At 42.6% G+C, this 27,684-nt stretch overlaps 1 protein-coding gene across 2 annotated transcripts in view; it reads left to right on the top strand.

Moving 5' to 3' along the window:
- ptpn20 (protein tyrosine phosphatase non-receptor type 20) overlaps positions 1-27,684 on the top strand; it is a 389,207-nt gene that overhangs the window by 204,819 nt on the left and 156,704 nt on the right. The window contains exons 20-26 of one of the 2 annotated variants that reach the window (XM_059640399.1): positions 5,991-6,098; positions 6,198-6,314; positions 7,564-7,754; positions 9,945-10,046; positions 17,588-17,650; positions 21,852-21,945; positions 25,861-25,946. In XM_059640399.1, the coding sequence (XP_059496382.1) occupies positions 5,991-6,098; positions 6,198-6,314; positions 7,564-7,754; positions 9,945-10,046; positions 17,588-17,650; positions 21,852-21,945; positions 25,861-25,946 (761 nt within the window). The remainder of the gene's footprint in view (positions 1-5,990; positions 6,099-6,197; positions 6,315-7,563; positions 7,755-9,944; positions 10,047-17,587; positions 17,651-21,851; positions 21,946-25,860; positions 25,947-27,684) is intronic. The other variant, XM_048563379.2, reaches the window with a different exon arrangement.

The following is a 27,684-nucleotide window of genomic DNA, read 5'->3' as shown; positions in this document are numbered from 1 at the left end:
AACCCACCAACACACTAAAACAGCAGCTAATGAGCTTAAAAGACCCTATACAGACAACAAGCAAAACGAACGTCATCTACAAAATACCTTGCAAGAACTGTGACAAACACTACATTGGACAAACAGGCAGAAAGCTAGCCACCAGGATACATGAACATCAACTAGCCACAAAACAACATGACCCACTATCACTCGTATCCTTACATAGAGATGAGGAAGGACACCACTTTGATTAGGACAACACATCCATCCTAGGACAAGCCAAACAGGGACACGCACAAGAATTCCTAGAAGCATGGCATTCCAACCAGAACTCCATCAACAAACACATTGATTTGGAGCCAATCTACCATCCTCTGAGAAAAAGAACATGAAATGACATCACCAACGCAGGAAATGACATCACCAACCCAAGGAAACCTAAACAGATAAATAGAAAGCGGGACATAACACCAGCGCTTCGTCGGAGGCTCACTGATCATGTTACCTAGAATGGTGACGAAACGGCTGAAAACTAACCTTCCAGCTCAGTGAGCAAACTCACACCCAGAACCTCAACCTGAGCTACAAATGTTCTCAAAACTCGCTAACCACAACCATGTTCCTACAGGCTAGGTATGACCCCAACTACCGGCTATCTTGTCCCCATTGAGTCCATTGATTCCGGTTTGGTCAGGGCTCCTTCATGCACACCTGGTGTGCGACTTTGATATCAAGAGTATATAAGGAAAAGGACAGGAAAGAACATGTAAGGAACGTCAGATCAGCCACGATGCTATAGAATGATTCAATGGGCTGAATGGCCTACTGCAGTTCCGATTTCTCATGGTCTTATGGTCGAACCTAAAAATTCATAGACTGGAAAAAGTCATTCATTTCATCGAGCTCAAATTGTAATGCCCTCAGTTGAGTACATTTAACCTCCAGAGGATCAGTTTCGCCAAGTATTCTCTTGGTTTTGATAGGATAACTTTGCAAGTTTCTAAAATACCCATTTCACCAAATAAACGTGACCTCTTGCATTCTTTGACATGAGAACTTCACCATTCCAATGTCTCAGAAAACCTCATACCCTGTACTAGTCTTGGTTATCTTGAGTTATGATTATCAATAACCCGTTTATGCGTTCAGCTCTTCTTTTAAACCACTGATTAATTGGGCATTATGTGCTTTATTGTGAAAGGCCCCTCCAAAAGCAACTTACAAACCTATGATCTCTACCACCAAGACAGACAAGGTCAGCAGATACATGGGAAAACTACCATATGAAATATCCCATCCAAGTCACACACCATGCTGGTTTAGAACCATGTTACTCATCAATATGTCTTCACTGTTGTTGGGTAAAAATCCTGTAATTCCCTCCCTAGTAACACTGTGGGTATACCTAAACACATAGACGGCAGCAGTTTAAGTAGGCAATTCATCACCACCTTCTCAAGGGCAATTGGGGATGAGCAATAAACTGATCAAACCAAATGATACCCTCATGCCTGGAATTAAAAAAAAGGTCGATAAGATGACGACAAGACTTCTTTAATTTTAGAGCTGTTTTGGCCCTAACTTTATATTCCTATCCTCCAGTTGATCATCGCTTATCAAGAAAAATTAATTACCTCCAGGATCCATTCTTCTTCATTCTCTGAACATAAAAAGCAAGTGACACCTTGTCGTAATTAAAGTGGAAATGATCGATCTTTGCATGGAATTTGTTTTGGTTTTGAGGGCGTGTCATTAATTTAAGAATTAGAATGACTGTTTCCCAATGGGAGAAGGCGCTGGTTGGATATTTTACGTGGTAGAAAGCCCATAAACAATTTACTATAACCTTGCTTTCAATTTTTTCCTTGAGATTACTGTTTCTCTTTCTTTTAAACAGTGACAAGTTAAGTAAATTTTTCCTTCATTGAAGCCTTTGAAGTGTAATGTCCTCACCTCCAAGCCTTTGGGTAAATCAGTCTATGACTAAACTGATTAACTGTTGGTTAGGCCTCTCTGGAGGCCAAGTCAGATTTATGGCTATTTGTCTCAACATACCTAGTACAAGCAATAAATATATTATCGTTAAAACCAATAAATTATACAGGAGATGGTATGTAACGTGCATAGGTTTGTCTCTTGAGTAGACTGACCCTTTCTTTTTTGAGTATCCATACCAGGGAACGGTCAGTGATGAAATATTAGTCATCAGGCTCCTGACTGATTTATGAAAAGTCACGGGTGAGTTGAGAGACTGCATTTCAGATTACACAGCTTCCACTAATGCACTGTGCTGTTCAACCAGTCAAGATTCAAGCACACCAAGTGTGATTCACTTCCCTTGGTATAAAATGGTGACACCTTTTAATTAATCCCCTCATTACACAGGGACCCGTGGGATTGGTGGCATTGTGGTAATGTCAACAGACTAGTAATCCTGAAGCCAGGATTAATTCTCTGCTGAGATGGGTTCAAATCCGACCAGGTCAACTGGTCAAATTTAAATGCAATTAAATAAATCTGGAATTGATAGCTAGTCTCTGTGATGAAACAATCATTAATTCTAGCAAAAATGCAACCTGATTAATAAATACCCCTTTAGGGAAGGAAATCTGCTATGCTTACCTGGTCTGACTTATGTGTGACTCCAGATTCACACTGCTTCTGATTACATCTGTGCCTTGTGATATTGTTCCAATTTAAATGCCTGTTATTAATGGATGTGGTTCCTTCTGTGAAAGCTACCACAGCTTGCATTCATCTGATGCCTTCTGTATTGTATAATATTGCAGAGCTAAGGCAAGGTAAAGGTCTGCAATGAATCAAAGACGGAAATATCAGGGCACAAAAATAGATTCCAGCGACAGTGTATCAGGGGAGAGAGAGTTGAGGAATGGAGGGAATCTGCTTTCCCTACCTGGTCTAGCTTATACGTGATTCCAGATTCATAGCAATGTGGGTGAGCCTTAACTGCCCTCCAAACAGATCTGTTCAGTTGATGGGCAATTAGGAATCAGTAACAAATGCGAACATCCCTCAAAAAGGATTTAAACGATAAACCGAACCGAGTTTTAATAAAACATTTTCTGAGATCATAATATTCGGTGGTTAGTCTTAGCTATTTGCTTCTGAATGGTAAGTTTCAATGAAGAGTTACGGCTTGATTCCTGTCATTTGAAAGATAGGAGAGATATGAAAGGCCTGATTTTAATGCACAAGGATGGATTGGGATTTGGGATAAGGGCTGTGAGGTGAGTGACAAATCATTCTGATCTTAGTGGCATGGGTGTCAAGAGATTTTAACTGTAAAGGAGTGACTGCGTCGGCCTCATGGGGCTCCAGTTCATGTGTTCGCCAAGGAGAAGCAGATAATCGAGCAGCAGGAGACTGTCACTGGGGTCTGAAGGCAGGATGCATAAGGCATTAGGGTAATTGGCTGTGGGGCAGTTTGAGGGAGCTGCACAATTTGAGGGGAGACCTTTGTGGGGATGTAGAGTACAAGCCCAAAGCTTTGCTTTTGTAGCTCAGGAAAGCAATTTTCTTGCCTGATTTCTGTCCTGCTGGAAAAATCAAAGTCAAATCATTGACTCAAAAGCATAAAGTGATAGAGAGACTGGCAGCATAATGGAGAGAGTAAAACAGAGTTAATGTTTTGAGTCTGGTGACCCTATTCTGGCAAAGGGTCACTGAACTCAATACATTAACTTTGTCTTTCTCTGAGCACCTAAAGTATGTTTAATGGAAGGTTTCTGATGATTTCTGACTAAGGCCCAGCCCAATGGGCAATACAGAAGGTGTGTAGCGTGGTTAGAGGTGCTGCCGTAATGAATTATAAAACAAAAGCCCAACCTGGTTGTTCAAAAATCCCATTTCAGGGAATTCTGGTCCCTGGGACAGTTTAGATAACCAACCACTGAAAAAAAACAGTTCTAGTCTTTTTTACAACATCCCTACAGGGTGGAAACAAGCCAATCGGTCCAACACATCCACATTGACTCACTGAGGAGTATCCCACCCAGACTCACCTCCTTACCCTATCCCTGGGACCCCATTCCTACCATGGTCAATCCACCAAGTTTGAAAATCCTTGGATACTATCGGTAATTTAGCACAGCCAATCCACCTAACCCACACGTATTTGGATTCTGGGAGGAAACCGGAGACCCGGACAAAACCCATGCAGATGCGGGGAGAATGTGTAAACTCCACACAGACAGGCACCCGAGGTTGGAATTGAACTCAGGTCCATGGCGCTGTGAGGCTGCAGTGCTAACCACTGAGCCAGCTGCTGCCCATTTATTTTCCATCTCTTGGCAAAGTGGTGTTGAGCTGGCTTCTTGCAGTCCATTTGGTATAGTACTGTTCTCGGAAGTTCTCGGCTTTTGACCCAGCAACACTGAAGAAATAGTGAGGTATTCACAGCCTGAGGTCCTGTTTAACTTGGAGGGAGAACTTTCTACTCGTGTTCCCATGTGTTTGCCATCCTTATCCTTCTCAATAGTGGAGCCATGGGTTTTGAAGGAGCTGTTGAAGCAGATTTGTCAAGTTGCTGCAGTACATCTTGTAAGTGGTAGAAACTATAGTTTAGACAAGATTCCCTACAGTGTGGAAACAGTCCCTTCGGCCCAACAGGTCCACACCGCCCCTTGCAGCATCCCACCCAGACCCATCCCCCTATAACCCACACACCCCTGAACACTACGGGCAATTTAGCATGGCCAATCCACTTAGCCTGCACATCTTTGGACAATGGGAGGAAACCCACGCAGACACGGGGAGAATGTGCAAACTCCACACAGACGGTCGCCCGAGGCTGGAAGCGAACCCAGGTCCCTGGCGCTGTGAGGCTGCAGTGCTAACCACTGAGCCACCGTGCCACCTTGGTTGCTCACTGTCTGTGGTGGTAAAGGGAATGAGAGCTTAAGTTGGTGGTTGGGTGCTTATCAAGAACTGCTCTGTCCTGGATGGTATCAAGTGTCTTGAGTATTGTTGGAGTTGTGCTCATTAGGTAAGCTGAGAGGATTCCCTCATACTCTGGACTTTTCCCCTTTGGATGGTGGACAGGCTTTGGGAATTAAAAGGTAACTTATGGTGATAAAACTCCCAACCTCTGACTTGCTCTTGTTCACAGTATTTATATGATTGCCCCAATTCTGGTGAACACTGACCCTTAGAATGTTTATAGTGAGGGATTCAATCCTAGTGAAGCTGTTGTATATTAAGAGGAAGTGTTTGGACTGTCACTGGAGAGTTAAATTCTCTCTAATACTTAGAATTATTGGTCTAGCAATGTAACCATTATCACTTTTTGTGTTATTTGGTAGCTGTTGGCACTCTTGCATTTTCCTGTGTCATGACAATCTTTCGATTTGAAGAGTACGAGAAATGCTTGAGAAATTTTGATGCGGTGAAGTGGATGTGCTATAATAAATGAGTGAGGGGGATTTGCAATGCATTGTGTAGTTTCTCTGCCTCTGAGCCAAAGCTCCAGGTTCGACTTTTGTGATGGGATTGGATGGCCATTTGTGATGTGGCCAACATGTCGTTTACCTGTGGTAGATGGTAAGATTGAGAGACTCTCTTGGTCAGTCAAGCTTGATGTGGAGGTGGCACGTCCTCCACCTATCGCATCTGATGACAGGGTGGTGCACTATTCCAGAAAATTCTAGCCCTGAAAATAAACGTAAATGTGTGCTTTGTCTTCTCAAATGCCATTAGGCACAGGAGAGAACCCAGGAAGGACTGAGGGAGTAAATGTGTACAGAGCAACAGGTTTACAGAATCACAAAATTGTTACGATGCTAAAAGAAGCATTTGGCCCATTGTGCATGCACCATTTCTATTACCAAGTGCTAGTATTCTGCCTTTTCCTCACGTCCTGTGCACCATTTTCTATCCAAATACTCATCCAATTCTTTCTTGAATGTCTCAATTGAAGCTGGCTCCACTACAATTCCAGGCAGTGCATTCCAGACTCTAAAGATTCCCTTTAACTCCACCTTTATTCACAGGGTTTCAGATTGTTGGAGGAGAGCGTACTGGAAAATTAGACCTGGGGATCTTTATTGCGTCAGTCACGCCAGGAGGCCCAGCAGACAAAGATGGACGTGTTAAAGAAGGTGACCACTGATTCTTTTGTGTGTTTTGTCATCAAATGTAGTCACTTTCACATCCACCCTTCTCCATTCAAATCAATTTCCTGCTTTTGACTCTTGCAGGGGGCCGTCTGATCTCAGTGAATAAAGAGAGCCTGGAGGGTGTCACTTTCAGAACTGCAGCAGAGATTCTACAGAATGCCCCCGATGAAGTGGCACTTATCATCTCTCAGCCAAAAGGTATTTATGCTTTTGGTTTTTGCTGTAAGCAGGCATACAACAAATACCATCTGGCTATGTTTGTTTGATGGATGAACTTTCATGAGAGAAGCAATGGTGGAGGTAATGTGCAGTGAGGTTTTTTTGATTTACACATGGGATGTGGACATTTTTGGTTAGGCCGACATTTACTGCCCATTTCTAATTACCCAGTCGGCAGCTAAGAATCAAACACTTTGCTGTGGGTCTGGAGTCACAAACAGGCCAGAATGTATAAGGATGACACAGTGTGGAGCTGGAGGAACACGGAAGGCCAGGCAGCATCAGAGTGTAGGAAAGTTGAAGTTTCAGGTCAGAATCCTTCTTCAGAAATGGTCCCGACCTGAAACATCAGCTTCCCTGCTCCTCTGATGCTGCCTGGCCTGCTGTGTTCCTCCAGCTCCACACTGTGTTATCTCTGACTCCAGCATCAGCAGTTCTTAACTATCTCAGACAGTATAAGGATGACAGATTTGCTTCCCTAAAGGGTATTAGTGAGCAAATGGGTTTTCATGACAATGGCAACACATTTGTCATCAGACTAGTTTCCAATTCTAGGTTTTACTGAATTCAAATTGCACCATCTGCCACGGAGGCATTTTACCTCATATTCCTGGATTTCTGCATTACCAGTGCAGTGACATTACCACGACCACTAACATTACCACTCCATCCTTTTACTGTAGCCTTCTGATACGATGCCTTTATTGTGTGTTTATAACAAAAGAGGAAGGATGTTTAACAAACGATCTCTTATGAAGACAAAGCCTCTTGAATTCTCTTATTGATTTTAAAGATTCACAGAAGAAAACAGGGAGAACAAACTTAAAATCATAATCTATAGATTGAAGACAGAGTTTAGGAGAAACATTTTCTTATTCAGAGAGCTGTTAAAACAGAGAGAAGTAAATAAAGTAGCAATTAAAAATGATGAGGGTGAATATTAAAAATCATCATGTAATAGAATTTGAGGTAATAAAAGGTAGAGGGATGGAATCTTCAGAGTTATCACAGATTCATTGTGCCAAATGGCCTGCAAAATTGTATGCTATAATAAAAATATCAGATCTAACTAAAAGCTGCAGTATTAAATTTTACTTACTGTGAGCTTACAGCTTTAAGTTCAACACAATCGAGCCAGTGGTGAAAGCCATTGTATTCATGAGCAAAATGCTTTACTCACAGCAGAATTTTTTCTGCCGCTGACTAATCTGTTAACTCTCTGATTTAGACCCAAGCGAGGCTGCTGGGAAGGGGGCTGCAAAGTTAAGAAGTAAAGTCAATAGCTCGGTGAGCTCACATCACCGTTGGCATGGTAACATGCCTGCAAGGGAACAAGGCCTCAATCATGAAGCGTGTGCTCCTGAGGTGATGCCAGTGAAGACTGGGCCACCTGACCAGGCTCACATTGTGGAAAAGCAGGTAAGGACAGCTCATCAATCCAAAACAAAGGAGTACCTTGAGGTAAAAATCGAAGACTGCTCTTTTCTAATTTTGTGCTTGTGTCAGCTTTTGATTGGCCATCCATTCCCTGTAATACATGGTAAATGTAAGCTTGGTGAGCACAAGAGCCCCTTTTCCTTTGTTCCTCAGGCTTTTTAGTTGGTGTGCAGTTTTTGACCCAATTCTTGCTCATGCCACAGAACAAGGCCTCAGTTCTGACCATTGTTAACAGTAAGGAGGTCCCAATTGTTTCTGCAGTCGATTCTGTGTCGAATCAGTGCCTCTGTTCAGCATTTGGGAGTGGCACAGTGGCTTATTAGTTAGCACTGCAGCCTCACAGTGCCGGGGACCTGGGTTCAATTCCAGCCTCAGGCAACTGTCTGTGCGGAGTTTGCACATTTTCCCCTATCTGTGTGGCATTCCTTTGGGTGCTTCCGGCTTCTTCCCACTGTCCAAAGATGTGCAGGCTAGGTGGATTGGCAATGCAAAATTGCCCGTAGTGTTCAGCAGTGTGTGGGTCATGGGGGATGGGTCTGGGTGGGATGCTCCAAGGGTTGGTGTAGACTAGTTGGGCCGAAAGCCCTGTTTCCACACTGTAGGAATTCTATGATTAAATGTGTCTGTTAAATGCTGTCACTCTCATTTAATGCCATTTCAGAACATTGGAACAGGAGGTGGCCATTCAGCCATTTAAAATTGTTCTGTCTCCATTTAATAAAATCATAGCTGAGCTGCATCTCAACTCCTGATTCTGTAACTCTCAATCACATGTCTGACAAAAGGCTATCTGTGTTAGTTCAGGAAGATGCAGTAGAAGTTAATGTAGAATTATGTCATTTCACCCTTCAAGACTGCTCTGCAGTAAGATCGTGGCTAATCTGTTTGTGTACCAAATTCCATTTTGGCATGCTGTCTAGGCCAGCATTCCTTGCCCACTCCTATTTTCCCAGGGGGCATTAAAAGTCAAATATATTGCCATGAGTCTGGAGTCACACAGAGGCCAGGGCAGGTAAGGACAGCAGATTTTCTTCCTTAAAGGACATTAGTGAACAAGATCATAGAATCCCAATGGTTCACATAAAAGCCATTCAACCCATTGAGTCTTCTACAACCCTCTGAAGAGTATCCCATCCACACTCACTCCCACCCCATCCTCATATCTCCACATTTACCATGGCTAATCCACCTAGGCTGCAAATCCCTGGACACGAGGGGCAATTTAGCACGGCCAATCCATCTAACCTGCACATCATTGAACTGTGGGAGGAAATCGGAGCGCCTGGAGGAAACCTCTCGTCCAGTGTGTTTACAGCCTTCCATACAGTATTTGGGATGTGGCTTTCTCAATGCATTATAGAACTGAAATAAAAACAACAGTGTTAAGAAACCAAGAATCATGTTTATTTGCTGAGATGAGTTTTTACTGAGTGTCCTCAGTTATGAGCAATGCTGAAGTGATATTCAACCCACTGAGGTAGAAATTCAGCATCTTATTAGTGCTGTGCAGGTGACCCTCTTTCCATTAACTCTTTGGTTTAGCTGAACATGGAAACAGGGCTTTTGAATGTTTTTTTTAAGGCAGCAAGTTATTACTAATTGCGAACGTAAGGCATGTTTTGTAAGTAACTGAATTCTTGAAGCCACTGCAGGTTGAGCTAGCGCTCCATCTAGATCATATTCTGTTGGGACTCACCTGCAAGGGCCCCGGTATTGCCCATTCAACAAATTAGAAAGCTGCTTCCTATTGCCTGAAAACACCCCACTGCCAGTGTAATTTTGGAGTATCCAAACTTTACCCTCGCAAACATTTGTTGCTACAGGAGTGTTTGCATTATAATTTATGGAGGAATCATTTATGATTGACACCGAATGCAGTCGAAATGGGTGACGTAGTGCAATTTCTAGCTTTGCAGCCAGCAGGCAAAATGTCTGATGTCTCGATAAGTGCCACTCAGTAAGTGCTACTGCTGTAAATCACTAACCTTCCCCCCCTCGACCCACCACCAGCAAATGACTTTAAAATGTAACACGGATTGGTGGAAGCTCACAGCATGTAGTGCTCACTGTATAATAGATATATAACTTCCTTAGCTCATTAATGCGCATAGGAAAAAAATGATTTCAGTCTGACAGACAATTACCGCCTGTACTTTGTGATTGAATTGACAGGATGGTACTGAAACTTTGCAGACGCCACAGGAGTTAAAACCAGGAGACAGATATTCTGTGGAGCTGGCCAAGATAGATGGAAGCCTTGGTGTTAGTGTCACAGTAAGTGTTCAAAAGTTTTGCTTTTACCCACTCATGATTATACTTGAATATTCAGAATAGTGGGTGGGAAATTTGAAACAAAATAAGAATTTTCTGAAATGGGTCTACAGAAGCTGGTATCCTCTTGCGAAATCACACGTTATTTACACGTGGAGAGTCCTTGATGCTGATGCAGCTCCCCCTAAATAGACCATAGGGTCAATTTCCAAGCTGTATGCCTCATTTACTCAGAGCGAACAGAACCCCTGACACTCCTGTTTATATCTGCCAGCCAGGGCTCCCTGATTGGACCAGATGAACAGCCCCAATCATATTCTAGAAGGTCCAACTGGCTGACCTGATTACAATCACTGCAGTTTCAAACATCATTTTCCCCAGGATCTCCAAACCTTCTTCAGTTTTCATATGTTTAGCTATTGAAGTCCTTTAAATGACCATTTTGGTTTGAATGAATTGAAGGCTGTTGATTTTAGTTGCCTCTTCTGCTGGCTGATGTCTGCCCGAGTGTTGTTGCTGGAGACTACATGGGCAGGGGGATGCCTGAGAGCTGCAGCCAACGTAATCCTTGTGTAACCAGGCTGAATGCCTGAAGAACAGAGAAATAGTTAAATCACAGAATTGTTACAGTGCAGAAAGAGGCTATTTGGCCCGTCATGTCTGACTGGCTCTGAGCATTTTGGCTTCGTGCCAATCTCTCACCATTCCCTTGTGGCCCTGTTCATTGTTTCAATTTAAGTAAGCAACTTGATGCCCTCTCAAATGCCTCGATTGAACCTGCCTCCATGTGTCAGGAACAAGAGGAAGATATTCAGGCACTTAGTTCTATCTGTCAATTCCAACATGTCTGATGTGCTCTCAACTTCATACTTCATTGTTCATTGATGACCTTATTGGACAAGAATAAACTATCCATCTCAACTTTGAAAGGCCCACCTCTCCAAACACCCAAAGCAGTAACCGGAGACACCTTCAGATAGCCATTCCTCTTCCAAACTGTTTCTTAAATTCAATGTAACAGGAAGGTGCAGAAAATATAGTAGACAAAAGTATGCGGGGGAAATTCAGAACCAGAGTAAGTAATGACAGTAGAAAAGTCAAAACTTAAGGTTCTTTATCTGACTTTACACAGCTTTTGCAACAAGATAGATGAGTTAACAGCACAAAAAGAATATGACCTGATAGCTGTTGCAGAGATATGGTTACAGGGAGATCAAGACTGGGGTCTCAGTATTCAACGTTCTGGAGCAATAGGCAAAACGATAAAGGAGGTAGGTAGTTTGGATATTAAAGGCTGGTTAAAAGCTTTATCAGTGTGTGGTGGTATAGTGCAATAGGCCGTGATGTGGAATCAATCTGAGCAAACGTAAGCAAGAGCAACGGAATGATATCATGGTGCAAGTCAACTGTAGGCCCCAGAAGAGTTGTATTAGTGTAGGACAAAGTATAAATCAGGAAATAATGGAAGGGAGGGCACTACAGTTATGGGTGATTTTACTCTGCATATTAGACTAGATTAGATTCCCTACAGTACGGAAACAGGCCTTTTGGCCCAACAAATCCACACTGCCCCTTGAAGTATCCCACCCAGACCCATCCCCCTATAACCCACACACCCTTGAACACGAAGGGCAATTTAGCATGGCCGATCCACCTGTGGGAGGAAGCTGGAGCAAACCCACGCAAACACAGGGAGAATGTGCAAACTCCACACAGACAGTCACCTGAGGTTGGAATTAGACCCGGGTCCCTGGCGCTGTGAGGCTGCAGTGCTAACCACTGAGACACCGTGCTGCCCAAATATTGACTGAAGAGATCAGGTGGGCAGGGGTAACATGGAAGATTAATTTGTGGAGTGTATTAGCAATTGTCTCTTAGAACAATACATTATAGAACCTAGAACATACGACCATAATAGGAACAGGAGTAGTCCATTCGGCCCCTTGAACCTGCTGTGCTATTCAATGGGATCATGGCTGATCCCACATTCTTCATCTCCAACTTCCTGCCCTTTCTCCATCACCCTTAATTTTGCAACTGATGACAAAGTTATCTATCTCAGCCCTAAATATACACAAGCCCCCTGCCCCCACAGGTCGCTGTGGTGAGGAGCTCCAAAGTCTCACACCCTCTGAGAAAAGAAATTTCTCCTCATCTCATAAGTTTGCACCACTTTATTCTGAGACTACACCCTTTGGTCCTAGTCTTTCCCCAAGGAGAAACATCCTCTTTACATTTACCCTGCCATGCCGCATATGAATCGCGCATGTTTTAATGGCATCACTTCTCATTCTTTTAAACTCCAGTGTTTGGAGTTCCAATCTTTTTAGCTTTTAGCGCAGAAGACCATTGCACCATAGTAGGCATCATCCTGGTGAACCTTCCCTAAACTGCCTGTAATGAAATGATCTATTTTCTTATGTAAGGGAGCCAACACTACTCACAGGACTTCAGATGTTGTCTCACCAGCACCTTGTACAGTTGCAGAAAGGCTTCCCTACTATTATACACCAAATAAAGTCTACCATTCTGTTAGCCCTGAGATAGTAGGAACCGCAGATGCTGGAGACTCTGAGATAACAAGGTGTACAGCTGGATGAACCCCGAAGAAGGGTCTCGGCCCGAAATATCAGCTTTCTTGCTCCTCTGATGCTGCTTGTCCTGCTGCGTTCATCCAGCTCTACACATTGTTATTCCATTAGCCCTTCCTGATTCACTGCTGCACCTATGTGCTACACTTCATGCACAAGTTCCTCCAAGTCCCTTTGTATTGCTGCTTTCCACAGTTTTTATCCACTTAAATAATATTCTGTTTTTTTGTTCCCTCTTGCAAAATGACAAGCTTCGCACTTTTCCCAAATTACGCATCATTTCTTTAACTTACAATATCTCTGTAAATTGTTTGTATCCCTCTCATAGCTTGTCTTTCCACCTGCTTTTGTGTTATCTGCAAATTTGTCTACGATACATTCATTTTCTTCTTCCGAGTCATTGGTATATATTCTGAACAGTTTCAGTACCCCAGCCAGGAACATGGTATTTTCGATGTAGTGAGGAGGTTAGATTAATAAGCGATCTCGCAGTTAGAGATTTTTGAGCAGTTAAGCAATTGCAACATGATAAAATTTCAAACTTACTATGAGAGAGACCAACTGTAAGCAGGCCTCAATCCAGTATCCACAACTTAGATAATGCAGAAAGGTACAAAGAAAAAATTGTTGGAAGCAGTTTCGAAAAATAGATGAAACAGACGGTCAGTATATAATTAGTGGGAAAAATTCAGTAGGAATTCATTCTGGCCACAAAGAAGGAATAATGAGAAGGATAACCTATGATAGTTAACAAAAGTGGCTAAGGAGGATACCCAATCAAAATGTAAGGGCATAAAAATTGTTAAAAATTAAAAGTAGGCCATTGGATTGGATTTTGTTTAGGAACCAGCAGCAGTTGGTATAAAACTAATAGAGAGGGAGGAAATTGACCATGACAGTTGTGATGATATTGTGGTTTTAAGAGATTATTCTGCCCCGGTTGTGTTTTTAAAAGTCAGTTGAATGTCAGGCAATGAGTAGTCTGTAAGAAAGTAAATAGCTTGTGAGACTGTGGGCTTTTTTAAAAAGTTAGAACAATAAAAGCAGCCTGAAGGGGTGGGATCGAGCTCCCACAGTACCAGAATTTTAGTTTTAGCTTTCAGCATTTACTGTTGGCGTCTTGAAGAAGTGGAAGCTACTTCTCCCCTCTCTCAGTTATAGCCGAAAGCTGGGGTTCTCTGTTTGCTACTGGAATTGCATGTGAGACAATCTGTTTTCTGAATTTGCCTTTTGCCATGTTGGAATGTTTTCAATATGGGATGCCACTATATTGGAACAGTTAATTAGTAATAGTTACTGTATCCATTATTCTGTTACGTTTTCCCATAGATTTAAGTTATTCCACTTCCTTCTTTCTTATGCTTCATTCATTTATATATAATATTTTTAATTTGTTACTCCCCTCACCCTTCCTAACAATCTCTATTTCACCTGACCATTCTGTATGATCCCTTCTTGAGTTTTCTGCTCGGTTGATTCTGCTGTCTTTCTTTACTTCTCTTATTTTCACTTTCCCTTTAACTTCCTTCTTACATTTCCAGCTTGTCCCCTCCCCCCCACTACTTAGTTTAAACACGACTGTGTTGCAGTGGCAAACCTGCCTGCCAGAATGCTGGTCCCCCACCTATTAAGGTGCAACCCGTCCCTCTTGTATAATTTATCCTGACCGCAGAACATACCCCAGTGATCCAAGAATTTAAATCCTTGCTTTCTGCACCAGTTCCTCAGCCACACATTCAAGTCCATTATCTCCCTGTTCCTGACCTCTCCAGCCAGAGGAACTGGAAGCAAACCGGAGATAACTTCCCTGAAGTCCTGCTTATCAGCCTTCTTCCGAATTCTATGAAGTCCCGCTGCAGAATGTCCCTCCTCTTCTTCCCGATGTCATTTGTGCCAACATGCATTACCACCTCTGGCTTTTCACCTTCACCCTTGAGGATTCCCTGCACTCTGTCGGTGACATCCTGTATCCTGGCTCCAGGAAGGCACAACACCATCCTCAAATCCCATCTGTTGCCACAGAAACCCCTTTCAGTCCCTCTCACTATGGAGTCCCCTATTACCACGGCTCTGCATGACGTCTACCTCCTTGGCTCTGCCTCCACGCCAATTTTCGATTGGCAGACCTGTCTGCCTCTCAGACTGGCAGTGTCGTCTGCCTCAACAGTTTCCAATAGAGTCAACCTGTTCACGAGAGGTACTTCCCCCGGGGTCTCTTGTACTTGATTCACCTCTTCCTTCCTCATCGTCATCACCCTTCTCTCTTGTGGTATCCTCGGTGTAATGACTTCACTGAAGGTCCTGTCCAGAAAATTCTCGTTCTCTCGGATGAACCTGAGGTCATCTAGTTCTTTCTTCAGTGCTGCAACAACCTCCTTCAGAAGCTGAATGTGTACACACTTAGCACAGTTATAGGAGCCAGAAACATCATCAGTGTCCCTGACCTCCCACATCATGCATGCAGCACACTGAATCAGCTTGGCAGTCATGTCTTCACCCTCTTCAACGGTGGCATAATCTCCTCACTGAGCCTCTTCACCAAGACTCCAGAGCCAAAGACACGCACTTCTCTCACCACACACTTCCCTCAACCCCCTTTTTTTCTTGCTGCGAGTCAGTGGACTCTTAATTAGATTAGAGGAGGAGGGTGGGAGGGAGGCCCTACCGTGTAGGACCTGGGACCTAGAACAGGCCTACTTAAATAGCACTCACCAACCTTCCTGACTGCCTCTGTGCTGCGACCTCACTTCCGCCTGGCTCCTGCCGCTCTCTGCTGCAAAAAGGGAATTATAGGGAAAGATGCTGGAGTCAATTATAAAAGATGAAATTATGAATCATTTGGGTAGCAGTAACAGAATAGGTCAGAGTCAGCATGGATTTATGAAGGGGAAATCGTGCTTGACTAATCTTCTGGAATTTTTTGAGGATGTATCTATGAAGATGGACAAGGGAGAGCCAGTGGATGTAGTATACCTGGACTGTCAGAAAGCCTTTGATAAGGTCCCACATAGGAGATTAGTGAGCAAAATTAGGGCACATGATATTGGGGGAAAAATACTGGCTTGGATTGAAAATTGGCTGGCTGACAGGAAGCAAAGAGTAGTGATAAACGGGTCCCTTTCGGAATGGCAGGCAGTGACCAGTGGGGTACCACAAGGTTCGGTGCTGGGACCGCAGCTATTTACAATATACATTAATGATTTAGATGAAGGCATTAAAAGTAATATTTGCAAATTTGCTGATGACACAAAGTTGGGTGGCAGTGTGAAATGTGAGGAGGATGTTATGAGAATACAGGGTAGCTTGGACAAGCTAGTTGAGTGGACAGATGCATGGCAGATGCAGTTTAATGTGGATAAATGTGTGGTTATCCATTTTGGTGGCAAGAACAAGAAGGCAGATTACTATCTCAATGGAGTCAAGTTAGGTAAAGGGGAAGTACAACGAGATCTAGGTGTTCTTGTACATCAGTCAATGAAAGCAAGCACGCAGGTATGGCAGGCAGTGAAGAAAGCTAATGGCATGCTGGCCTTCATAACAAGAGGAATTGAGTATAGGAGCAAAGCGGTCCTTCTGCAGTTGTACAGGGCCCTGGTGAGACCGCACCTGGAGTATTGTGTGCAGTTTTGGTCTCCAAATTTGAGGAAGGACATGCTGGCTATTGAGGGAGTGCAGCGTAGGTTCACGAGGTCAATTCCCGGAATGGCGGGACTATCATATGTTGAAAGATTGGAGTGACTGGGCTTGTAGTTGAGTTTAGAAGGATGAGAGGGGATCTGGTTGAGACGTATAAGATAATTAAAGGAATGGACGCTCTGGAGGCAGGAAGCATGTTTCCGCTGATGGGTGAGTCCAGAACCAGAGGACACAGTTTGAAAATAAGGGGTAGGCCATTTAGAACAGAGTTGAGGAAAAACTTCTTCACCCAGAGAGTGGTGGATATATGGAATGCTCTGCCCAAGAAGGCAGTGGAGGCCAACTCTCTGGATACTTTCAAAAAAGAGATGGATAGAGCTCTTACAGATAGTGGAATCAAGGGTTATGGAGATAAGGCAGGAACAGGATACTGATTGTGGATGATCAGCCATGATCATAATGAATGGTGGTGCTGGCTCGAAGGGCCGAATGGCCTACTCCTGCACCTATTGTCTGTTGTCTATACTTTTGTTGCTTAAACTACAGTGGATGACTAAGGTATGTTCTGCATTAAATCTGGTTGTTTGACCAATCGAATTGCATCTGGAATGCAACACCTTACGTTTATCTTTAAAATCAGAAAAAGTTAGGGTTCAGTCTCCTTCTGAATATTTTGAGGTGGTTTAGTCTGGTCCACGACAGAGTAAATGAGCAAGAAATATAAAAGCAAATAGCACAAGTTTCTGTGGGTATAAAAAAAGAAAGAGAGCAGCTAAAGTAAGTGTGTGACCCTTGGAAGAAATCCCTGTGTAGCCCCAAAGCATAACTGTTCTATGAACTTTAGGTTTGTAACAGCCTGTAAATGAATGCTGAAACTAATGTCTAGAAAAGGTCAAAAACCCTCTTACTTATTGCTTGAGAAGAATATGGTATTTTTTAAATGTTGTAATAACAAATCAACATTAAGATAGAATTGGAAGAGATTGTCAGGCATTTTTGTTTCCATAACTGGAGTGCCTTACTTCCCTGCTCTATCCATATTCTGCCATAAGTATTGGTTTTAAAGGCTTCACGGAAGTAATCACTTTAAAATGGGAAACTGCTAGGTGGGGGTGTCATATGACAAAGCATTAGTATTCCCTCATTCATTATCAATGTTATTTTAGTCTGCTTAAAACTGTCATGTTTTTTCGCTATGAGTTTCCTGTTTCAGAACCACTGTTTATGTTGCCTGCACAGACTAAGAAACAATAGTATTTTGATGTACAAATGATCTTACGTTTATTATTTATCTTTGTGCATTTGTGCCTGGCAAAGGTGAGGGAGAACATTGCTGGGAAATGGAGCGTTTTCTGCTTTGCATCCAGTGACCATGCCAAGGTCAAGTATAACACAAGGCAAAGTCTCCCAACATAGTTATGACAATGCACTTGACTGTCGACTGTAGAAAAGTGTTCTGTATTGTCGTTGTGATTTGTTGTATTTCCCATGGCTGTCTGCCCCCTACTTTGTCTCCATGTGGTGTGAAATTGATAATGGTAAAACATCAATAGCAATGTAAAGGAGAAGAATTTTTAGAACATTGAGACTCTAATTACGTGTCCCTTGTGTTAAGAGTAATATTCCAGTACAACTCATGTCACTCATGCCTGACAGTTCATGCTAAAATCTGCCAGTTGTATCACTGAGTTTATTGCAGGAGTAATAAGTTTGCCTCCATAATCAGGGCTGGTTTGTGAATAAGTACTGAAACTGGTGCATCATTGGAGCTGCTTACATTGGATAAATGCTAATCTCAGCCATACCTGATTGCCCACAGCTTTATGGGTGGCTGAGCGAGAGAGTTTTCCAGAGTGCTATCAGTAACAATCCTTCTTTAACCAACACCGCACAAAAAGTACGAGTTGATTGACCAGACTTGCTGCACTCTGAGTCTTCCTGTGTGCAACTTGATTGGTGTGTTTGTTTGCATCAGAGAGATGACAGTTATAAAGCAGCGGCATTCACAACCCATCCAAAAGATGCGATTAGCTCTTGAATATGGTAGGAGAGTTTAGACATGAAGCTAGCAAGAGCCGGCCCGACAGGAAAGAGAGTTTGCATTTCAGTTCCATTTACCTGCCTTTACAACATTCCGCTTCATTTAAAAGATAAATTCATCTACATAAAGCACAGTTTAATCTATTCATAACTAGGAAGATTAGTTTTCAAATTGATTCAGCTCTTAATATTAGTGTCACCTCCAGATGAAAGGTGGTGCAAAAGAAACAGCAATTTGCTGACACTAAGGCTAGAATCACAGTGCAACACCACTCGAGCATTATCCCAAAGGTATGTTGTGAGTGAAGGAAGGCCCAAACTTAAATACTGATGAGGAACTTATTTGGTGCGCCTTCTTAAATTCCATTTAACATCATCCCCAAGATGAAATAACTCGTTAGAGGCTGATGTTCTGTCACCAAATTGCCTTTTATTTACACATGCATAGCACGTGATACTGACACAGCTAGCTCAGAGCCAGGCCCTAGGGTGACTGGAACCCTTGACATTCGTGTTTATATCTGTCAGCCAGGGCTCCCTGATTGGACCAGGTTATCAGCCCCAATCAGGGAACTCATTTTCTATTTGATCTGCCAGGGTGATTTCATTACAATCACTACACAAGATACCACTACAGTGCTTCCTCAGGGTAGATATTTGAAAAAAAATTCAAACTTGTTATAAGACTCAGGCCTTTTGGCCTAGAAATAAGGATACTACCACTGTACCACATGAGCTCAGAGTAGTGTCCAGGCCCAAACATCTTCATTTGCTTCATCAATGACCTTTCCTCCGCCGTGAGATCAGAAGTGGGTATGTTCACTGATGACCATTATTCACTCAAAGTTAAGTACTCTGAGACCACATTCAAGTGGGACGTTTTCTACTTAAAGTTTTATTTCAACCAATTACATGTCATAAAACTTAGCCACCTCCTCGCTGACCGTGCTTTATATACATTCGTAATGTTTTTTGTCTAAAACAAAAACAAAATCAAACTGAATCAAAAAGGAAACAAACAGCCCACTAAAGCTCTATGTATATTTGAGGACAATTATCTAAATATTTATTGCACCAAATAACTACACCCTGGGGTTTCTTCTCTTGTTGTACATGCCACATTTTCTTTGCTTCTCAAAATGACGTAAAAAGTAATTATATTCTGATTTCTCTCAATTATAGTTCTTTTTGCATACTGCCTCCTGCAACCTTCATTTTAGATGTCTTGACTGTCTGTAAACATTATATTCTGTACTTGCTGGTACGTTACAAATTGTTACCCTTGTGCTATGGGTATTACTGGAAAGGAATGCTTTCAGAGGAATGTTTCTCGTGCTTTGACATTTGTTCCTGCAGTGTGTGTTTAGCCGCAAGCTTGACACGCATCAAAACTAAAAATCTGTCCATACTCATTACTTTGGCACAGCCCAATATCTCAAACGCCACTACAGACTGGAGAAATTCCTGAAAGAAACTTCTGCAGTCTTAAATATAATAAGCTGAATTCCACAATATAAAAGCAAAAAATTATGAATGCTGGAAATCTAAAACAAACACATAAAATGCTGGAGAAACTGAACAAGTCTGGCAGCATCTGTGGAGAGAGAAACAGAATTAACATTGAGCTGAAGATGCTGCTGCTCTAAAGGTTCACTGGACTCAAAACATTGGCCCTGTTGCTGCCAGACTTTCTGAAACTCACTGAAATTTAAATGCCTGACCACATCTCGTTAGAAGTCATTAAGTCAACTTTTTGATAAATTTTATCCATAAAAGTTAGCAATCTGTCCAACACCCTGTCAGTGTTCAAATCAGAAGTCACACGACATCAGGTTATAAACAACAGGTTTATTTGAAATCACAAGCTTTTTGAGCACTGCTCCTTCGTCAGGTCACCATGTATATTTGAGGACAGTTATCTAAGTAATTATTGCATCAAATAATGCCAAAGATCGCCTGACAAAGGAGCAGCACTTTGAAAGCTTGTGATTTCAAATAAACCTGTTGGACTGTAACCTGGAGTTGTGTGATTTCTAATTTGTTCACCCCAGTCCAATATCGGCACATCCACATCAGTGTTCAGCTCAGCAAGCTTTGATTCCAAAAACAAATCTTGTGCTTCTTAACCTACCTCTGTTTGGTGAAATAAGTATCAACGCATTTCATTGTTTCCTCATTAAGTGGGTCCAAATGATTACATAATTCTTCCTTTCATTGTCTGGTACACATTCAGTAATTGTACGGCAAGACTTTCAATTTTGATTGAACAATTCTCTGTTCACTTTTTGTAATTCGCTGAAAGTTAAATGCTTTTAGGCAAAGCCCAAACAAACACTTTCTAGTTGGAGCTTCATTAGGAATAACTGCACATCATAAAACTCAACACTTACTGGCTGACTCTTATGTACATTTAAATAATTTGTTTGACATAAACTAAATGTAAATTGGACCGAATGTTTTTTCATTGCAGTTAACTAATTAGGTCATGACACCTGCTTGCAGGTATGAAAAGAATAGCAATGATTGCACAATATTTAACATCATTCATACAAACTAAGATTCTGAAGCAGTCCATGCCCATATTCAGCAAGATCTGGACAACATCCGGATTTTGGCTGACACGTCGCAGTAACATACATGCCACACAAGTGACAGACAATAGCCTTCTCCAGCAAGACAGAATCTAACCATTGTCCCTTGATATTCAGTGGAATTGTCATTGCTGAATACCCCCACTATCAATATCTTGGGGGTTATCATTGACCAGAAACTGAACTGGACTAGTTATTTAAATACTATGGTTACAAGAGGAGGTCATGGGCTAGGAATCTGTGGCAGGTAACTCACCTCATGGCTACTCAGTTCTTGTCCACAAGCCACAAGTCAGGACTGTGGAATACCCCTCTCTTGTCTGGATGAGTGCAGCACCAATAATGCTCAAGAAGCTTGACGCCATCCAAGACAAGCAACCTATCTAGCAACTACAACATTTGCTCTCTTTACCGTATACACCATCTACAAGACACATTGCAGTCACCAGGACTCCTTAGTTAGCACTTTCCCAAACCACCAGCTCTACCATCTAGAAAGCCAAGCATAGCAGATACATGGAACACCACCATCTACATGTTCCCCTCCAAGTAACACAGCATCCTGAGTTGGAAGTACAACACAGTTCTTTCATTGGGTCATAATCCTGAAACTAACTTCTTAACAACATTGTGGAGGTCCTAACCCTCCAAAGATTGAATGATTCAAGAAGGTAGTTCACCACCACCTTCTCGAAGGCAACAAAGAATAGACAATAAATGCTGCCAGTGATACCCATACCACATGAATGAATAAAAAAGCCTTAGCATTGGCAACAAAGAAATGTCCATGATTGTCAGACAGAACATGTTCCTTCACTAAGAAGCTTTATGGCATAATAACACTGACTTGTGGGACAGCATGTTCTGATAGTCTGAGAAGGGATATCATTATACCAACACGAAATAGAAGGAAGGGTCCTTTATAAAGCATCTTCCATTGTACTTTACAGGGTGGTGTGAATACCAGTGTGAAGAATGGTGGAATCTATGTGAAGGCCATTATACCTGGAGGCGCTGCAGATCTTGATGGTCACATCAGGAAAGGTAGAGAGCAGATTTTTGTGTGAACAACTTAAGAGGATGCATGATTATTTTGGGTGATACATCTGCATGCAAAACATGAACTAACAGATTTCATCCAATGTAAAAACACTGGGGCTTTGATGAGGTTTAGGGTATGACCATGCTGTGCTGGTCACAATGATTGAATGTACAATTGGATTCGGCTGTTTCAATTCCTTATTGCACCATGTGATGTGAGCATCATCAGCTAGGCCAGCATTTGTTGCTCATTCTTAATTACACTCAGACTGAGTGCTTGCTGGACCATTTCAGAGAGTAGTTAAGAGTCAGTCACATTGGTTTGGGTCTAGAGTTGAATGTAGGCCAGCATGGGTAAAGATAACGGATTTTCTTCTGAAAGGACATTAGTGAACCATTTCTATTTCCAACAACCAATGATAATTGTCTTGGCCACTGCAACTAACTTTGTGTTCTAGATTTGGAACTTGAAATTAATCTCGATCAGCGACCTTGGGAGTTTGAATCTCCACCAGATGCTTTGGGATTTGAACTTGAAGCACTGGATCCAGATCACTCGTGCAGTGACATTTCAACTGCAGCACAGTTTCCTCAGGTCAGAGAGACCTTTAACCTCTGGAACCCGTGTACACATTCAGTCTGATCAAATGTGTGTTTCCTCTGCCTTTTTCGTGGCAAGAGACGCAATGGCTCATTCACTTTGGTTCTCTTCAAAACAGGAATACAAACTCAAAGCACACAGCCATCCCTGATTTGGCATAGTCCCTAAATTAAAAGGAAAGGACACTGAAGGGGCAATGAAAGGAGACACACTGGTCAGGAGAGACCAATTCTCCATTTGGGTTGTCTTAGAAAAGCTCATTCTCCATTTTCCCGGATAACATTTAACTTGTGTTTGATACTGATGGTGGATGCCTTTTCTCAATGTTAGTGTCACAAACTATAGCAAATGTGATCTTTATTAATAAAAATACAACAGGGAAGTAGGAAAAGCTTAGTCCAGGGCTGACTGACCATGTGACAATAACCTGGGAAAGAATTATTTGAGAGTCGTCCAGTTAGTGGTCAAGATGCCCTTTCTGTGGACTATTCAGAATCCAAATCATCATGACATTGCTGCATCCAAGTCATCTCCCCGTGGTAGCTTCATGTGAACAGTCTCCAAGGCTAGCCATCCCATGATGTCCGATTAACTCTGCATTGCCACTGTTCAGCATTAGCTGGAAGTATAGACAACCACACTTCCTTCAGCAATTCCCCTCACAACAGGGAGGAGAGGATGATGAGATGCAGACTTTAATAGGGCACAGTGAAGACTATGCCCCTAAAAAAAGCCATGCTACTGCCTAGCTTCTTATTTCACATCAATGGATATGGCTTTGAGGGGAGGGGGTGTCCACCCATCAGGCAAACTATCACATTTGCCATAGTTGGTGATCTTAACAGTGAGAAAAGGCACCCACTGTCAGTTTCAAACACAGCTGCAGCACATTTAGGATCCAGATTCTGAGTAATCTTATGATCTTTCCCAGGGCTGGGGAACTCAGTGATGAAAAGAGATTACAGTCATTGACTCCATAAGTAGCAAGGATGTATCTTTTAGGCAGGGTGAAGCAGAAATTTTCTACCTCTTGAGGAAGTCTTTGGCGATTGTTAATTTTTACACCATCCCTCCCTAGCCAGACCCATCTGTGGCTGGACACCTGTTTGCCTCGCTCCAGGTTGCCAGGGACCAACCCCAGGGTCCACGTTTTGGTGTCCAATCACTGATGCTCCCTCCAGTTTGCCAGCAACGTTGTCAACTTGGCAGAGGCCTAAGCTAGAAATTCACAAGCAAGAAATGATAGCTCAAGCAGGACCTTTGTGTCCTCGGTCCTGTGAGGGTCCTGGGCATTTGTCAGCCTCCAACACCCACGCCCCTGTATCTCTCCAGGTCTTGGTGTTTGTGCTGTGTCTGTAATCAAACCACTCCAAATTTACCTTCAAGAAGATTTTTATTTTTGAATGAGCCAAATGAAGCATCAGCGAACAGTTTCACAGTTGAAAAGGAAGGAAACCTGCTCAATTTCCTACTGCGGCATTTTGTTTTGTTAAAAACTAGGCTGCTATCATCCTGTTGAGTCTCAAGGAGGCAGCTATCTGTGAAGCACAAATCCTTTGCAGTCCCTACTAACTGCTGAGCCAGCATGAGTACTGGCACTTCATCCTTATTACTGAACTGAACCTGAAGCCCAATTTTGGGCCATTTGGTTCAGGGAAGCACTGCTCAGCAAATATGGATGGACGCCTCATGTGGTATCAGAAGAGAGTGGCAGCTATGCTTCTTTAACAGCACTGGAACTTATTCGATTCTGTTTCAGGTTTATCAACCCTCTTCCAGGATGGCCAGAAGTCTGCCAGAAGCATTGGTGGCGAAGCTACAAATATTATCTGAAGCGAATTAGCTACCTAATACATTCAGAATGAGAGGCAACCTTATTCAGACATGCAAGATTCTTAGAGAACTAGACCAAGTAGCTTTTGAGAGGCTGTGGGAGAATCTAGAACCAGAAGACATAATCTCAGAATAAAGGTTCACGTATTTAAGACAGAGATAAGGAGGAATTTTATCTCCCAGAGGGTTGTGAGGCTGTGAAATCCTTTGCCAGGGAGAGCTGCCAAGGTTGGAATGTTTATCTGGAAGGGAATCAAGGCTTAAGATAGAAAGCATTCAATCTGGGTGCGTTACAGATTGGTACGGCAGCTTCTCTGCCCAGGACTGTAAGAAACTACAGAGAGTTGTGAACACAGCTCAGTGCATCCCGCAAGCCAACCTTCCATCCATTGACTCCAACTACATTCCTCACTGCCTCATAAGGCAGCCAACATCATTGAAGACCCCTCCCACCAGTTATAATCTCTTATGATCTCTTCCATCGGGCAGGAAATACAAAAGTTTAAACACATATACCAACAGATTCAAGAACAGCTTTATCACCACTGTTATTAGACTTCTGAATGAACATCACAAATTTCAAATCTAATGTTGATCTTGCTTTTTATGCACCTTCATTGCAGCTGTAACTTTGTATTCCTCTCTCTGTTCTATCACCCTATAATCTTTGTATGGTATGATCTGCCTGTACTGCAGGCAAAACAAAACTTTTCAGTGTACCTCGGTACAAGTGATAACAATTAATCAGATCAGAAATCAAGGAGAAAAAGCTGCAGTGGAGTTACAGAGCCATGCAGCACAGAAACAGACCCTTCAATCCAACTCACCCATGCTAACTAAGTTTCCTAGTCTGAACTAGTCCCATTTGCCTACATTTGGCCCATATCCCTCTGAACCTTTCCTATTTGCGTAGCTGTCCAGGTGACTTTTAAATGTCGTATTTGTACCAACCTCCGTCACTTCCTCTCGCAGCTCATTCCATATACACCCACCCCTCAGATCCCTTTTTTAATCTTTCCCCGTCACCCTAAACCTATGCCATTTAGATTTGGACTCCCTTGCCCTGGGAAAAGACCTTAGCTATTCACCATATCTGTGCCCCTCATGATTTAATAGATCTCTACAAGGTTCACCCCTCAGTCTCCACACAGTCCCCGCCTATCCAGCCTCTCCTTATAACTCAAGCCCTTCAGTGAGTAACATCATTGTAAACATTTTTTGCACCATTTCCAGTTTCAAAACATCCTTCCTGAAACAGGGTGACCAGAATTGTACAGTTAGATCAGCCGTGATTTCATTGAATGGCAGAGTACACTCAATTGGCTGATTGGCCTTCTTCTCCTATCTTTAATGGTGTTACGGTCAACTAGAGCTACAGAACGGTGCTGGCACAGCTCCAGTAAAGGAACTCTCACTCCAACAAATTGCTGTTCAACCTTGAATGAGGCCACACAAATTTTAACTCTTCACTTGTATTTTGACAGGTGACTGTTTGCGGGAGGTGGATGGAATCAGCCTGCAGGGCATCACTCATAAACAAGCGATTGAGTGTTTGAAGAACACTGGTCAGGTACGTTGCCTGTGTCATCCTGACTGCTCGTGGATCAGCATCAAGGGGTTAATGACCCCTGGCTGGAATACTGCTAAAGCTCGACAAGTTACTGCGTTCTTACTATAGTTGACGACAGTTCAGTGCACCAGTTCATTGAGAGTGAGAGCAGAATTGAAATAAGAAGCACAAGTCAAAATTGGTTTATTGCTTGCTTTTTCCTAAGAAATGGTTATAAAGGACATTTCTTCTTGTGAGGGAGTCTAGATCTAGTTAAAGATGAGGGGTACCCAATTAACACGGAGGTAGAAAGGATGTCTTCCCTTAAAGAGTCATTAGAATTCTCTGCGTAAAGAGTAATGGAGATGGGTTCTGAGGAAGGGTCACTGAACCCAAAAATGAACTCTGATTTCTCTTCACAGATGTTTCCAAATCTACTGAGCTTTTCCAGCAAATTCTGTTATTGCTTCTGATTTACAGCATCTGCAGTTCTTTCGCTTTTTAATGGAGGTGGGTTCATTGAATGCGTTCACGATTTTTGGTGGACAGGGGAATCAAGGCAAGAAAGGTCATTTGGGGTGCCTATCAGATCAGGCTTATTGAGCAGTGAAGCAGACTCGATGGACCGATGGACTCGTTTCTTATACTCACCTGCAGTGCAGCTAAATGCATCTCCGTCCTGGTGTCCAGTCCAGACTCGATACCATACCTTTGGAGTGGAGAAAGCACTGCAATAATTCATTGTCCTGCTCTGACTGCCTGACGTAGATTTATTTATCAAATTCTTGTTGAATGTCAACATTGAATGATAAGTGCCCTGGGTCTTCTTGATACCTATTCATCATCAGATGGGTACCATGACAACCAGCCATCCTGTACATGATCCACACGAATTTCTGCTCAAATCATCTTCTTAAAGATCCACTTTTTTATTGTTTCATTTTCTAATCAATCTGTTCAGAGATGTTATCTCAAACCTGTGGAACAGGTAGGACCTGAAACCAGACCACCTGGTCCAGTGGTAGGGATGCACGACAGAAGGGATGCACTATGCCACAGAAGTCCTTTTTAAGTTGTTTATTAGTGCACTAAAATAGCAAATATGTCTGTGATTTACAGGGTGCATGTGGAATGAATGTCCGTCTCACTGCCCCTTTGTCACTGTTATGTTTGGTTACAAAAGCCTTCATTCACAGAAGAGATCCTTGGGTTGAAATGTGTTAAGGCAAGGTGTATGTGCAGAGGGTATAATGTTTCATTCTTAATTACAGGAATAATTTGCAGTCATAAACCCCGAGCTTATGCTATACAGCTATTGCCTCTTCAAGTTTCTTTTTTATAATTTATCTGGGGTATGTAGGTGTGGCTGGTTGGGGCAGCGTTTATTGCCTATCCCCAGTTAAGTGAAGGTGATGATGAGCTGCATTCTTGAACTGCTGTAGCACATGTGCTGCATGTTGACTCACAATACCCTTACAAAGATAATTGCAGGATTTTGATCTGGTGACAGTGAAGGAGCAATGATATATTTCCAAGTCAGGATGGTGAGTGACTTGGAGGGGTTCTGAGGAAGGGTCACCGGACCCAAAACGTTAACTCGGTTTTCTCCTCCACAGACGCTGCCAGACCTGCTGAGCTTTTCAAGCAACTTTGTTTTTGTTGGAGGGAAACTTGCAGGTGGTGATGTTCCTACATATCTGCTGCCCTTGCCCTTCTTAAATGGTGTGTGTTCATGTGTTTGGAAGGAGCTGTCAAAGGA

This window comes from Stegostoma tigrinum, chromosome 37, assembly GCF_030684315.1.
Source record: "Stegostoma tigrinum isolate sSteTig4 chromosome 37, sSteTig4.hap1, whole genome shotgun sequence".
NCBI classification, from domain to species: domain Eukaryota; kingdom Metazoa; phylum Chordata; class Chondrichthyes; order Orectolobiformes; family Stegostomatidae; genus Stegostoma; species Stegostoma tigrinum.
This window is presented reverse-complemented; position numbering and strand designations above follow the sequence as displayed.